General features: G+C 32.2%; 2 protein-coding genes across 10 annotated transcripts; one reads left to right on the forward strand and one right to left on the reverse strand.

The window, feature by feature from the left end:
- The first annotated feature begins 1,303 nt into the window (after positions 1–1,303).
- On the forward strand, positions 1,304–10,101 carry LOC114163992 (YbaK/aminoacyl-tRNA synthetase-associated domain-containing protein). Of its 2 annotated transcripts, XM_028048438.2 has the most exons (13): positions 1,304–1,457; positions 1,551–1,610; positions 1,704–1,757; positions 1,871–1,931; positions 2,021–2,097; positions 2,742–2,791; positions 3,288–3,370; positions 3,748–3,818; positions 3,905–4,061; positions 5,988–6,133; positions 6,210–6,308; positions 6,409–6,509; positions 9,857–10,101. In XM_028048438.2, the coding sequence occupies exons 1-12, from the start codon at positions 1,419–1,421 to the stop codon at positions 6,478–6,480; spliced, it is 969 nt and encodes a 322-aa protein (XP_027904239.1). In that variant the 5' UTR covers positions 1,304–1,418; the 3' UTR covers positions 6,481–6,509; positions 9,857–10,101. The 2 variants fall into 2 exon arrangements, with proteins under 2 accessions (XP_027904239.1, XP_027904238.1); XM_028048437.2 differs by lacking the exon at positions 9,857–10,101 and having other exon boundaries at positions 6,409–6,677.
- LOC114163991 (RING/U-box superfamily protein) lies at positions 8,848–11,597 on the reverse strand. 8 transcript variants are annotated; one of them, XM_028048436.2, is made up of 4 exons: positions 10,675–11,597; positions 9,908–9,943; positions 9,602–9,718; positions 8,848–9,107 (listed from the first exon to the last, which is right to left on the reverse strand). In XM_028048436.2, the coding sequence occupies exons 1-3, from the start codon at positions 11,540–11,542 to the stop codon at positions 9,687–9,689; spliced, it is 936 nt and encodes a 311-aa protein (XP_027904237.1). In that variant the 5' UTR covers positions 11,543–11,597; the 3' UTR covers positions 8,848–9,107; positions 9,602–9,686. The 8 variants fall into 8 exon arrangements, with proteins under 8 accessions (XP_027904237.1, XP_027904231.1, XP_027904230.1 ...); XM_028048430.2 differs by having other exon boundaries at positions 10,555–11,597; XM_028048429.2 differs by having other exon boundaries at positions 9,602–9,721; positions 10,555–11,597.
- Positions 11,598–14,101: the final 2,504 nt, after the last annotated feature.

Consider the following 14,101-nt stretch of genomic DNA (forward strand, 5'->3'; position numbering starts at 1 on the left):
TTAAAAAGAAGTATACATTTTTAATTTAAAAAGTAGTTGCAATATTGCATAAATTCTATTTTAATGATGAATATGAAATGAATGATGTTTATCAAGTTCAGGTTTGTAGCATATGATTTACAGGATATATATTCATATATTTTAATTATATTTTATTGTTTATTTATTGGACAATAAAATGAAAATGTCATAACAACTTTAAATTGAAGAATATGATAAACAGATTAGAAGAGAATAAAATAAACTAGGTACCTTACCAGCCTTCTATTATCTTTTTTTTTTCAAAAAAAAATAAAATAAATAAAACTTGACATTTTTCAGTCTTACATTATAAGGAAAAAGAAAATAGAGCTTATTCCTTGATATCAGATTTTTTAATAAAAAGTGTTGCATCCTCAATTAGAGTCAAGTCTTTTACTCCTCTTAATTAGTTTTCCTTCTACTTTTTCCAATAATGTTCTCATATATAGTGAAATGTTTATTTTTTGTAATAATTATTTTAACATAATTTAGAATAATTTCTAATTGGTTCAATATATATCAAAATTTAACTCAAAAATATTTATATAGTGCATGGAACCGAATCATGTAAAACAGGAGTTTACTAAACAAGTCAGTGTAAAAAATTTTAAATAATCAGAAATTACTTTTGCATAACTTTACAAAACTTCAAGTTTCTATGACTCCGTATTATAATAAGGGCAATGAGATTTGTGGGACTGGATAACTCCGTATAAGTGTTACAATTTCCATTCCCCTTATTTCTTACACACTCTTCTCTATGAAATTTTTTTCTCAATAACCCAAAATTTTGTCACAGATAGTGAGACACCTGCAAAGATACTCTGATCAGCAAGTTAATATTGTGTTTATAATTTGTTCTCGGATAAACAAATATAGTTTAGAGAAAACTCTGAGCCCGTCTGTTCGGCCCATCTTTTCTAGAAAAAAAAAAGTTACTGGACTGACAGCCTAATCTGTTTGTACATATCACAACCCATCTTTTAATTATTTTCACACTCTAATTTTTTCATTGGGCCAACAGCCTAATTACTTATGTTTTCACCTCATCACATTTTTTTATTTTATTTTACACACTTATTAAATCAAATAATTATTAAAAAATAGGGTAAAAAAATTCTCTGTTAACGATAAAGATATTAAGGTATCCTAAGCGCTTGATGAACTAATCAGAATTAAGTAGGTTTATCAGTTCTGATGTCTTATTTTTAGTTAATTAAACTTTTAATCTAGATCGGGTGTGAAGTTTAGAAAAAACAGGTTGGGAATAGTAAAACCCTAATAAGAATGGACAGTGTGAACCAGTGATATAATAAACCCACCCATATCTGATCAGAGCACTGGCACTTGTGTTTCGTTACCACTGCACAAGCCTCTCCACCATTTCGTCTCCGTTCATGGGTTTCTCCAAAGAAAACCTTCTTGCGCGGTTGAAGGTTCGTTCTCTTCCTATGTCATCACTTTTCTTACCTTTCCACAGTCACAAAATGCCTCAATCCTAATCCACCTTGGAACGTTACCATTCACAGGAGCTTCAGATTCCATTTTCCCAGTACGAACATCCAGTTGTGTTGACCGTTGACGCTCAGGTAAAACCCGTTTATACAATACTAGATCTTCTCTTTCTTGTTCATTTTATTGTAATATTATATCTGATTGAGTGTCCTTGATTTTACCTTCAGGCTCAGTATGTCGGACATTTAGGGGGTGGGCTCAGTAAGAATTTATTTCTCAAGGTGTAGTATAATTAAAGAGGAAAATCAAAGTCCATATACCTCTGTTGCTCTTTGTTTATAAATCGTTATGTTATTGGTATGCCCTGATTACGGGTATCTTTTAATTTAAACAGGATAAGAAAAGCAGACTGTATGTTGTTTCTGCTTTAGCTGCTACCAAAGTAGATCTTAAAGGTATGCATGATTTTGTGAACATTGATTGTTTGTATCATTTTACTTCAATGTGTATCAATGGATTTCTTTGTTGCTTCAAAGCTGAGCAGTATTATCTCAGCGGCTTGGTTTGGGAAAAGGTGGTCTCAGAATGGCACCTGAGGAGGCTCTAGGTGAAGTACTTCAGGTCTGTTCTATCATTTTGTTGTTGGAACAGTCATTTCTCTCTTTCATTCTTCCCTTTTATTAGTAGCTGCGTCTATTTAAGTGACCACCAAAAATCTTAAGAGGCTTGTGCTCTGGAATTTGTCTTGGCTTCTTGATAGTCTTTGCATCAAAATTATTGATTTTTTTTTCTACACATGTAGTGTAAAATTTGGCCAGTTACCTCGTTGTTTTTCTGCATTATATAATGTATAAGAAAAACAATTCATGTTGAGGCATTAACAAATTACTGATTGAGTTAATGGCGGAAATTGATAAATCCAGTCAAACCTGCTCCAGACAAAGGATTTTTCCGATTTGTCATGGAAACCGTTCATAGCTTTTATCTGTAGCATATTCATCATGTTCATGGATTTTCCGCTTTTTTCCTTGTTTAGCGATTGATAATCCTAATGTATATATTTAGAACCTTATTATCAATCAATGTAAAATATTCCTTGTAGTATTTTTTTGTTGCGTGTTGATACTGTCGTTTCCATAAGTTTCAGTTGTATAATGATTACTTCTATTATGCTTTGCTATGAATTAATTATCATTAAATTTAAGAAGAAAATCAAGACTGTGTGAATGACACGATTGAAATTATTGTCTTACTTGATGCCGTAGGTACCCTTGGGTTGTGTCACTCCGTTTGCTCTAGTGAATGAATCAGCACGGTATGCTTATGTTCTTATTTCTTTGTTTGCTTATGAGATATTTAGTTTTTTTCATGGGAATTGTTCGGTCGCATAGCCAAGTTTACTGCAATACCGTCCTTTTTCCACTATTAAGATGTTTCAATTTGAAACCCATCTATCAATGATTTGCTTGTAGTTGTTCCTACTTTAGGCTTAAACCATATTCTTCTATCTTTCTTCTAGTTTTCTCATCAAATTTGTTTATTTATGAAAATTCTACGAGTTTTGAATTTAGTTGTTGCTTCTTTCCTGCCATCAAATCAAATATAAAATGATCTTCTCTTGAATGATGAACTAAATCTATGAATTATTAATAATGCCTTGACCTTAACCACACTTGCTTTGTACTGGCTTGTTGATGTTTATGTGTTTGCTCGTCTAACCATTTGTAAACATTTTTCTGATCGACTCAGTTAATCTATTTATAAGGAACTAATGTATTTTTCTTTCATGTGACATTAACTCCTTCGTGAAGAGATGTTTCATTGCTATTGGATCAAGGTTTCAAAACTCAGGAGCACTGCTTCTTCCATCCACTGTCGAATGACATGTCTATATGTAAGCAAGTAGACTCTTGTGAAAAGGAAACAAAAAATTGTTTGCGCATTTTACACAACTCTTTTAAAGTTGATGAGTGTTATATAGATGCAATCCTCCACCCTACGGAATTCTTTTGCTTGTAGTTTTCCAACGCCATGCGTCCACCAATTGATATCTGAAATCCAAACAGGATTTCCTTTCATGCTTACTTACTATTTGGCAGTTTTTAAAATTAAAATTTAATAGTGGTGGTATTTTGTTTTCAAATGATATCGTTTAGTTCATCTATGCATCTCTGTTGATGTAAGACAAGGTTTGATGCTCATGTCAGATCTGTCATGCTTTGATGTACTGAAAAGCTCAGTTAATTAGAGTCCTATTCTTTAAAAATGCAGCTCTAAAAGCGGGCGATCTTGACAAGTTTCTTAAATCAATTGGAAGAAACCCCTCATATGTTGATTTGGAGGTGAGTCAATTCGTCGCACATCATTTAAAATAACTCTTTAATTGTTTTATTCTCTATCATCATATGTCTGCCTTATCTCTCTGCAGGCCAATCCTCCCGTAGGGAAAGATCAACCCCCTGATCTAGCTGCACTAGTTCCATCCGGTTCAGTAGTTTTACCTGATCAATCACAAAAGCAGTCTTCGCAGATTCCTAAGGACGCAAGTAATGTTTCTGTTGGTAATGGAACCAGTGCAAATTCAGGTAAAAACAGCTACTTTTTGTTTCTGTTGTGTTTTCATTTCCATGATTTCGATAGTAGTCAGAGAGTAGTGTGCACCTGTACGTTCATGTTTAAGTAATCAGTACTGGCACCTTGTTTTATCACTGATTTCCCCCTCTACACAATGCTTCCTTTGGTTCTTTGTATAAGAAAGAAACAAATAATGAATTCATCAAGGCCAAAAAAAGTATATAATTTATTTAATTTCATTTTGATCCAAATTTGCCCATAAAATTAAATATTTAAGTAGTGTAATATTTGATGACACTGCATATAGTTCAAGAGATATTTTTTTTTTCCACCAATAAATGTGACTTCTATGGTTTATAGGTCAGTAAATGCATTCATTCATTGCAAATGAGTGAGCATCTCATTAATTGAGTCCTCTACATATTAGGGGTATAAAGAGAATTAAAAATCAATATACGTCCATGTTTCTTTTAGGACAAAAGGGTGGACTCATTTGTTTCATATTAAGAACCAGAGGGTGTATTCTTTATTTTCCTTTTCCATAAATTATCTAAATTTGATTTTTGAGACCTCATCAAGAGCCAGATTTTATATGATGCACTTAAATGTAATTGTAAGAATCTGTCCAAATCAAGATCTTAGCATAAAATAAATGAAAAGAAATGGTCGTATGGCAGCTCATATAGCCTGTTTTATCTTCTACATCTACATCCTTGAAGATTAGCTCAAGATTGTATAGTGGTCCAGAATTTTTATATTAGGCATTTTAGCAATGTGAAACTTTTAGCAGTCTTCAAGAAGTGAAATGGTTACACGTGTAACTGACACAGTCATCTATTTTATTTTGGTTTTCCTCTTTTGCATGTTTGTGGAATAATTTTTAACTCCTTTTTTTTTTACTATGTTAACGTTTCTCTCTTCATCCTTGAAACTGTTAATACAGGATGAATGCATTAAAATTGAATTTGGTACCATCTGACCTTGTGGTCTTTTTGAGACAATCTACAAGTTTTATTTATGTATTTAAATGTGCTACCTTTTGTATGCCTTTACTTTTGATGAAGCTGCTATGTAATCTGCTGTCGCATTAGCAACTACTGGGATAAGTACCCATGCATTTGATGAATACATTCTTAAAAGTAGGGGTGGGCATGGGTTGGGTCCTTAAATTTCCATGTCCTATACAAATCCAATAAAGTTGATCCGTTTAATTGTATCAAAATGACTTGGATTTTTTGAATCTATATTAAATTTGGATTGAAATTAGTTTAAATCTATATCCTTTTAACTTGGTTAAAATTGACACTAAACCGAGACTATTATATCTGATGAATTCAAATTCAGTTTTATTTCATATACATTTTCTACCAGCATAATGCTTCAATAGGAGGATAAAAGTGTTCAACGATTCTAATTGAAGTCTTTCCTATTTTTTTTTTTGTTTTTGTGTGTACTGCTTCTCCTCTCTGCTCAACTATTTTTTCTTGGAAAATTTTCTCATTTTTTGATCCTTTGGCAATTTGAGCACTTGTGTGTGCTCTAAGTGTCTGTCCATTTTTAATATAACAACATATTGGATTGGATTTGAACTTGAAACGATCCATTAAAATGGTCTTAAAGTGATTTGGATCACTATGGTTTTGGATTGAATATTTCAATTTTTTGTAAGAAGTGAGAATAACCAATTAAACACCTAATCGAGCATCTCATACTTTTGGATGTGAGACTTAGTCACTTCATAATATCTGAGTCCCTATTGGACTGCTACAATGTTTAGCTTTAACTTCATTCAGGCTTTTATATTTTTCACGTTTGACTTCACTTTGGCTCACAAAATTTCAGTACATTAGTTGACTTCCAAACGATAGCAGAACATGCTTGTTTGTGGCTGAAGTATCCTACTGATTAAATTATTAAGTTATTTTTGTCTGGTGCAGCCAAAGTTGTCAAGTCCTCTGACGGGAAAAGTACAAAGGGAACATCGACACCGGTAAAAAATGTTAATTCATCAGGCTCTGTTGCAGATGTTGGTCAATTCGTTGAGGAGATATTGCAAAAAACATCACAGTTATTGCTTTCGGAGGTAAACAAAAATGTTTCTCTCAGTTCGAACTTAAGCTATACTACATCCTGCATCAGGCTGAAGAATGGTCATGCAGGTCAAGGAAGAGAATATAAAGTTACACGGGGAGCAGCTGGGTACAGTGGTATCTGACAAATTACAGAAAAACCTCATTTCAGAGTTTAAGAACCTTGCTGTAAGTATATGAACATGCTAGTGAACTTTTTCTTTTTTCAGGAAACCAGACCCCCCATGTTATGTAAGTATGCTTCTTATCACTAAATTCTTTATTGCAGATGATATTCAAGAACACAGCATATACAGAAGGGTTCCATGCTGGTACTCATTATCGGCCCCCGCTCTTGTGAAGGATGATTTAGGATTTGCTGGAATGAAAGTAAGGGTGCCCAAAATTTTATCTCTAGTTGGTCAATATTTAGTTTGTGATAACACCATGCATTGTTTGGATTTCATATACTGGTAAATGTTTGGTACAGAATACATGATTCTGAAACAATTTGATCAGCGAAAAAACAGGCACATTAAAGTGGTAATTTTTTTATAACCATAACAGTGATATAGTCAAATCCAAAACTAGTTTAAAGAGTTTAAGTCGAGTACTCGGATCACGTGGAAGTCAACTTAACTTTGCTTGAAGTTATCATTTTAAGATAAGAGAAGCTACTTTAAATATTGTCAAAATAATAGATCTAGATCTAGATATGAATTACGAGCCAATTCTTTTCTCTTTATGATCCTCAACTATTCACTCTAATATACCCTTAAGCTTTTTCCATCTATTAACTCTACTAGTACCGAACAAAAGTAAAAACTCTACACTAGTTAGCTTTTTCATCATGATGAAATGATGGACATTTTACTAGTTACGCTTTTAGTAAATCATATTAACAACTATTGTGTAAAATGATTGTCATATGTTTTTTTATAATAATAATAATAATAATGATAATAATAATAATAAAAATAATTGGAGTACAATTTTAATCACTAGAATTTTTTTATGAATCAGTAGTCTTTTTATTTTTGTTTAGGGGTCACGAATAGAAAGTTGATATATTTTAATAAGAAACAGTTTTATGAATTGTGATTTTATTTCTCATTGGGATTTTATTTCTCAAATTTAATTTAATAGAAATGTACTGGCAATGTAACTTTTTGTATAGACACTTAATAAAAACTAAGAATATTTAGTTTAATTTAATGATAATTATTATAAAAGTTAATAAATTCATTATATATAATGAGTAATTTATTATATATAATAATTTGTGCTTAGATAATATATTTTTACACCATTTTTGTATATATTATTTATTTAATAAAATACCATTACTGTTAACTGAATGCTAACTATGTGTTCGAATAGTTAGACATGTCAAAGTGAGCTAACTTGAGTTAGACATGTCAAAGTAAGCCAATCTAGTTCACATGGGTTGGCTAGTGAACCCAACTCGGTTCACTTTATGACGAGTCAGAAATTGTAACTTAGCTCAACCCATCACAGGTTGGTGGTTAAGTGGGTTGGTTCACTAATCTACATAAAAAATTTATTTATACATTTTATTTTTAAGTATTCAAATATTTAAATAATTTTTTAAGCAATTCATGAGATGACAATAACACTTAATTAAGAACTAATGTTTTTATCATGCTCACTGCCAATATAAATAAAAAATTACATATTTTTGTCATGTTCATTTAGGAAAATTTGTTTATAAGACAGTTGCTTGAGTAATTTACTACAAAGATTATAGTTAAAGATTAAATGATATATAACTTGATAATCAAATTAAGTAAACATTCAAACTATTTAAATATTATTGATTAACATTGTAACATTTAAAATGGTTAAATATGTTTTTGGTCCCTCAAGTTTCAGTGAAATTTGAAATTAGTCCCTCTTCAAAACTTTTGACCAATTTAGTCATTCATCTTTAAAAATGTGTGAATTAATTCTTTTAACCAAATTTTGTTTGTTAAGTTTATTTGACGTTTCAAACGTATTTCATGATAGTATTTGAATTTGTTACACCGTTTAACGCATTTTCACTTCAATGTTAACTTAAATATTATCAAAAAATGCATTTAAAATGTCAAATAAATTGAACAAAATTTGGTAAGAAGGAGTAAATTCATGCATTTCTAAAAATGAATGACTAAATTGGTATAAAGTTTCAAAGAAAAACTAATTTCAAAATTCACTAAAACTTGAGGGACCAAAAACATATTTAACCTCATTTAAAAATATGAAATTATAAACTTATATAATTAGGAATAATAATTAATTATCAAATATATATATATATATATATATATATATATATATATATATATATATATATATATAAATGTTGGTGGGTTAAGAGGGTCAACCCATCTCAATCCGGTTTGAACCCATTTAACCCGTGAGTTAAGTGAGCCGATTTGACTTCAATCTACTTTTGAAAAAACTGAATTTTTCTCAATCCAACCTAGCACGTAGTGAGCTAGGTTGATTTCGAGTTAAAACTCATTTTGACAACGTAGAGTGGACTCGCACAATCCTTTGCTACTTAAGGATTAGAACAACATTTGATTTTGGTATTTTATTCGATTTCAAACGATTTCTTGGTTAAGAATTTTCTTTTATAATTTGTCATGATTAATATTTTTTATTCACAGAACAGCATACCCAAACATAAATATCAACAGTAAAAAAGCATTATTTGGAAGAAATTTTAATAAAAAAATTCGGGAAAAGTATCAGATAACCATAAATTTATTAGATAGGTAGCATTTGTAATATTTTTTTTCTTATAAAAAAAGTCTTCCAGTTGTGTTGTGATAATTGTCTTTGCCAATAACAAATAATATTTACAGTGGCAGTATCATACGCATCTCAACGTCGTAGTATGTGGTGATGAATCTAATTTTCAATTTGAATGAAGCTTGAGGGCCATTTTACTTTATTTTTGAATCGCAAGCCCATGTTACCCTGCAAAAATGCAATTCATCCGTTGAAATTTATTCAGAACCAGGCCTTTCCTTCAGCACACATAATTTATTTGTGTATGGTTTTAACAGTTTAGTCTCTATAATGCACTCCTCTTTTAATTTTGATATCTAAAAATTATTAGTTGGTTTTGGTCATATTGTTAATCATGTTCGCTTTTAGTCCTTAGATATTGCTATTGTAGTTTCTATAGAATTATAAACTTTTTTCTTTTGATTCTTTTTACAATGAAACTTTTTCATTTTAATCCATATTAGTTTTAAAAAGTACAGTTATTTTCCAATATCCATTAGTCACGTTATTATTGAAGAACAAGAACTAAAACGTCTTCTGAGGAACTGAGCGACAAGATTTTTTTTTTTTAAGAGACAAAAAACGATAGAGGTATATATTAATTAGGGGATAAAAAGTTAATTAAACTGTTATTTATTTTTAAGATGGATTAAAAGTTGAAAAGAGACTTGAAATAAACTTACTGGTGATCATGGCATGTTGTTTAGTGGCTTTAGAAGATGCAACCCTAACCAGTTCATCAGCCTTGGATGTAAATAATTGAAGAGCTTAAAGAATGCAGCAAGAGGGTTGCCTTCTAGCTGCTGAAAATGAAAAGCAAATATGATGGTTACTTTTCAGTATTTGGTGCCTATATTCAACCACTACAATCTAACAACTGATCAATATGCATTTTTGTTTTGTCTCATTTGTGGTACTTATATTTCTTTTCTCATTAGGTTTCAAAATTCAATGGGAGAATTCTAGAAGAGTTAGATTTTGATTCGTACCGCCAGAGAGTGTAGGACTGTCAGATGCAAAATATCCTGGCCAATAAATAAATAAATGGTGAGTCAACTCAGCTAATAACACACACTCATGCACAAAATCATCTAAACTTATTTTCTTATTGTTCTGCATCATCTTCCAAACGAGTTCGTATAATCAAAATACATTTCAATCTGAGAACATTTCTAGACAAGCATTAATATCTGTAGAAACAATCAATTTAAAGCCCAAAATATATTTAATCTTGTATCCAAGTTTACATTATAAAGCTATCTTAACATCATTTTAAATTCTGCCCCTCAATTCAGAATTAACACACAAAAATTGCTCCCAATTCAGAAATAACACACAGAAATTGCTCCTCAATTCAGAAATAGCAAATTTAAATTGCTCCTCAACTATGAAATAACTCTGATAATGTATTTGGTAAGAGAATAATAATAACCCAACTCTGTCACCATAGGTGATAATTTAATAATTCATAAGATAGCGTAAGCAAACAATGAATGATTTAATTGAATTGAATGCACCAGCACCAGCACATCACAACAGTGATAACAGCAGTAACACAAGTATGAAACACTAATGTGAAAGAGTGATGAAGATAGAAGAATAAACAGTGAATTGAATAAAATTAATTATGATTCACCCCTGGAAGAAGCAGCAGCAACATTATTATTTCCTTGAGGGTGAACCCGTCGATACCTTGAATTGAAAGGCCAAACCGAAGTAAAACGACGGGTCCACCTCAAACACCTCCGCAACCTACCTTCATCTCCGCTCACATCAATACACTCATCCTCCTCCGATGAAGAAGACGGCACAGGAACCTCGTGACGGCACACAGGGCAAGAATTGTGAAGCCTCAGCCACGGAACAATGCAATCCGAGTGATATATATGTTTGCACGCAAGTTCCCTCGCTTCTCCGCCAACCTCGAATTCCTCCTGACAAACTGGACACTTAGAATTCTCCTTAAGATGCGCGCTCGCAATTTTCACCGTCGGAATAGCGTCGATGGCTCTCTCCGGCGCCGGTGCGGGACCCTGTCTGTCGTTCTCGGTTATCTGTTCGATGAGTTCGTTGAGTCCAGGTCCCAAGAAATAGTCGCGCGTGTCCACGGTGCGCGGGAGCGGGAATGGGAATGGGCCTGGGCCGGGGCGGTTGTGAATGTTGTTAATGGGCAGGAAGGGGTTGGGTTGGTCATTGGGCTGGAATACGATCCACGTGCGAGGGCGGGGGTGTGGGGGTTCAGGGACGGGTTCGGGTTCGGGTTGGCGGCGGCGTAAGCGACGGCGGCGGTGATGGTGCACGGGGACCTCTTCGGGTTCGGGTTGAAGGAGACCCGGGAAGCGGCGTATGGGTGGGTCCATCATGAGGGAAAGCGCTTCGAGCAAACGCGCTTCTGGGGAAGGGTCTGGGGTAGTGAAATCGACGATGAGTCTTGGGCGCGGCACGTTTACTTCGCATATGAATTGTCCGAAGCATCGCGGACACGTGACGTCTGAGGGGTTGTTGGTATCCACTGCGACGCGGACCATGCGATTGCACTGGAAGCACCAGTACATCTGGAACGTTGGCCTCTCTCGCCTTCTGCCATTGCCGTTGTTTCTCTCTCTGGGAGGACTCAACGACATGGTGGGTTGTTTTTGTTGTTGAAGTTTATTATGGGTTTAGAATTGACGTATGAGATTGGTTAGTGAAGGGTGAATTGGAAGTAGGAGAATGTTTATATAGGAGAAGAGGGAAGGATGACTTAATGGTTTGCATGAAGTGATTCTTTTTAGTTAGGATAAGCTTTGGGTTCAGGTTTTGCTTTCCACTGTTCCTTGCATGGGTAGGAAAAGGATGAGTGCTCAAACAAAAACATACAAAAACAATTGCCATTGTTTGGTTCTTTATCATCGTCGCTTCATTCTCTACTAGACTTGTTAATGGAGGTTCCTTTATTTCAAACAAAAAGGATAAAATATATTTTTTGTCTTAATTTTTGTCAATTTTGTTTAATTGGATCTTTTTTTCTAACATCATTTAAATCATAATGGTCATGAGCAATGACTCTATCACGTGTCACTTCATAATTTTTTTAAATTTTTATTTTTATTTTTTTTTAAATGTCCACGTGTCAGTGTGCCACGTCTCAAAGTTAATATTCTATATTCAATTTGGTTCCTATATTTTTTTATTTTTGTTCAATTTAGTTCCAATTTTGTTTAAAATTGACCAATTTTGTCACAATCGAAGATGTGATCAAATTTAATTTTTATATCAAAGTTATAATGATGTGAATTTTAATATATTATATAAAAATATTTAATAAAAAATGTGAATTTTAATATAAAAATTAAATTTAGTTTCAATTTGGAGAGGGACCAAATTTGTTCATGTTAACAAAAATTGGAACTAAATTGAACAAAAATAACAAATATAGGAACCAAATTGAATATAGAACATTGACTTTGACATTACTGAGTTGACACGTGGACATTTAAAAAAAAAATCAAAAGAAAAAGACACAAAGTGACACATGGCAATCACTGTTCATGGCTGGCCAGTAATGATTTAAACAGTGTTAGCAAAAAAGACCAATTGAACAAAATTGACGAAAATTAAGATTTATTTAAATGAAAAACCAAAATTATAACTTATTTAACAAAACTCGACGAAAATGATGAAAAAAAAAATTATTTTATCCTCAAACAAAACCATTTGTCTTTCCTCTGTATGCCTGGCCTAGGTGCTCTTAGGATCAGGTTTGGCTCAATGTTATTCCAAGGGACATTTCTTTCTGCACCTGTTTTTTCTTTCCGCACTCTAAAATCTGCAATTCTCAAATTTATCCTCATTAAAAATATAATAAAAGTTCTTGCACGTTCTTAGCTTACACTTTACCCTATGCTCAAATGGGTAAAGTCTAGTGGGCTTCGGTCCAAGGCCCGCTTTATTTGGTATACAACACCACTAGTTTTGTGTGTGTGTGTAATAAGCTATTAGAAAAAAAATAGATACCAGTTTATCAGTAGATACAAGTCATCAATTTAAGATACTGACTTTGAATCCTATCTTCTACTAAATTAATTTGAACAACTCTTATAATTTCACGGGTTTATACATAACTTTTTCTTAATCAACTTACACTTTTTTATTCATACTTAATTTTCTTATAATAATACCGCCGTATCAGTTTACTTAATTTTAATATAATCATAACAATTATATAAACATGATCAAACGTCTACAAATTTTAAATTATGCATCTTTGAGTAAATTACTTTAATTTTAAGATACTTTCAATAAATTTGCATTAAGGACCACCAGTTTTTTATTTTTTTAAGAAAGCGTTTTAATTAAACATTTAAATATTTAATTATATCCGAATTATTACTATTATTTAGAATAAATTTTTTTAAATATTTTTCAAGTTAAATCCTTATATTTCAGAATTAATTTGTTGTTTCTACACGTACTGCATTAAGAAATGTTAATTTTACTTTGGATAATTAATGGCATGACAAATACCTTCTTGATTTTAAACTCCTAAATTTCAATTGAATAGCACTTGATGTTTCTTCTTTTCTTATCCCACCCAAAAAAAAAAAAAAAAATTATACAGAACAACCTTACATTATAGTATATTTCTTCAACTACTCCTTCGGTTCACACTGGCATCCCTTGATTTGGGTGGCAAATTCAATGATCTTAATTTATTACGCTATGACGATGAGAAAGTCAAAGGGGGCATAGTTTGACCTAAATTCATAGGCTGTGTTTTCGACAAACATTGAAATGATTCTGTCGACACAAGGATTTATTTCTCAAATCATCATTACCGTTATTATCTGATAATTATGTTAGAGTTAAGTTAGCTATCAGAATGGATCATATAGGGCAAGTCCTTTGAGGAAGGAGCTTATTTGCTTCAACATTGAGCAATGTCATTATATATCAAAAGTAGTACTTTTTCATCTTACACTTTAGTCCAAAACAATGAGAATCAGAAGCAGATCTTTAATGTCCCAACAATGATATATACATATAATGTCCCAACAACAATACATGACATCCTTTAATTACGATATTTTTTTCCTTTACTGTGAAATATAGTATTAAGATTCCACCAATATTTTTTATGATTTTAAGAAAATTGTTTAAATAACCCAATGAAAAGTTTGAATTGTCAGAGAAAATTGAATTTT

The sequence above is a fragment of the Vigna unguiculata genome, chromosome 9, assembly GCF_037176805.1.
Source record: "Vigna unguiculata cultivar grain cowpea cultivar isolate G323 ecotype 2 chromosome 9, ASM3717680v1, whole genome shotgun sequence".
NCBI lineage: Eukaryota > Viridiplantae > Streptophyta > Magnoliopsida > Fabales > Fabaceae > Vigna > Vigna unguiculata.

Excerpts from the sequence above, each read along its gene's own strand:
- LOC114163992 (XM_028048438.2), top strand. The coding sequence starts at position 1,419 with ATGGGTTTCTCCAAAGAAAACCTTCTTGCGCGGTTGAAG. Across the intron at positions 1,758-1,870 it reads GTAAGAATTTATTTCTCAAG|GATAAGAAAAGCAGACTGTA; the intron begins GTGTAGTATAAT and ends TAATTTAAACAG. Across the intron at positions 3,819-3,904 it reads CCTCATATGTTGATTTGGAG|GCCAATCCTCCCGTAGGGAA; the intron begins GTGAGTCAATTC and ends ATCTCTCTGCAG.
- LOC114163991 (XM_028048428.2), bottom strand. The coding sequence starts at position 11,542 with ATGTCGTTGAGTCCTCCCAGAGAGAGAAACAACGGCAATGGCAGAAGG. Across the intron at positions 9,944-10,554 it reads TGCTGCTGCTTCTTCCAGGG|GATATTTTGCATCTGACAGT; the intron begins GTGAATCATAAT and ends TTTATTGGCCAG.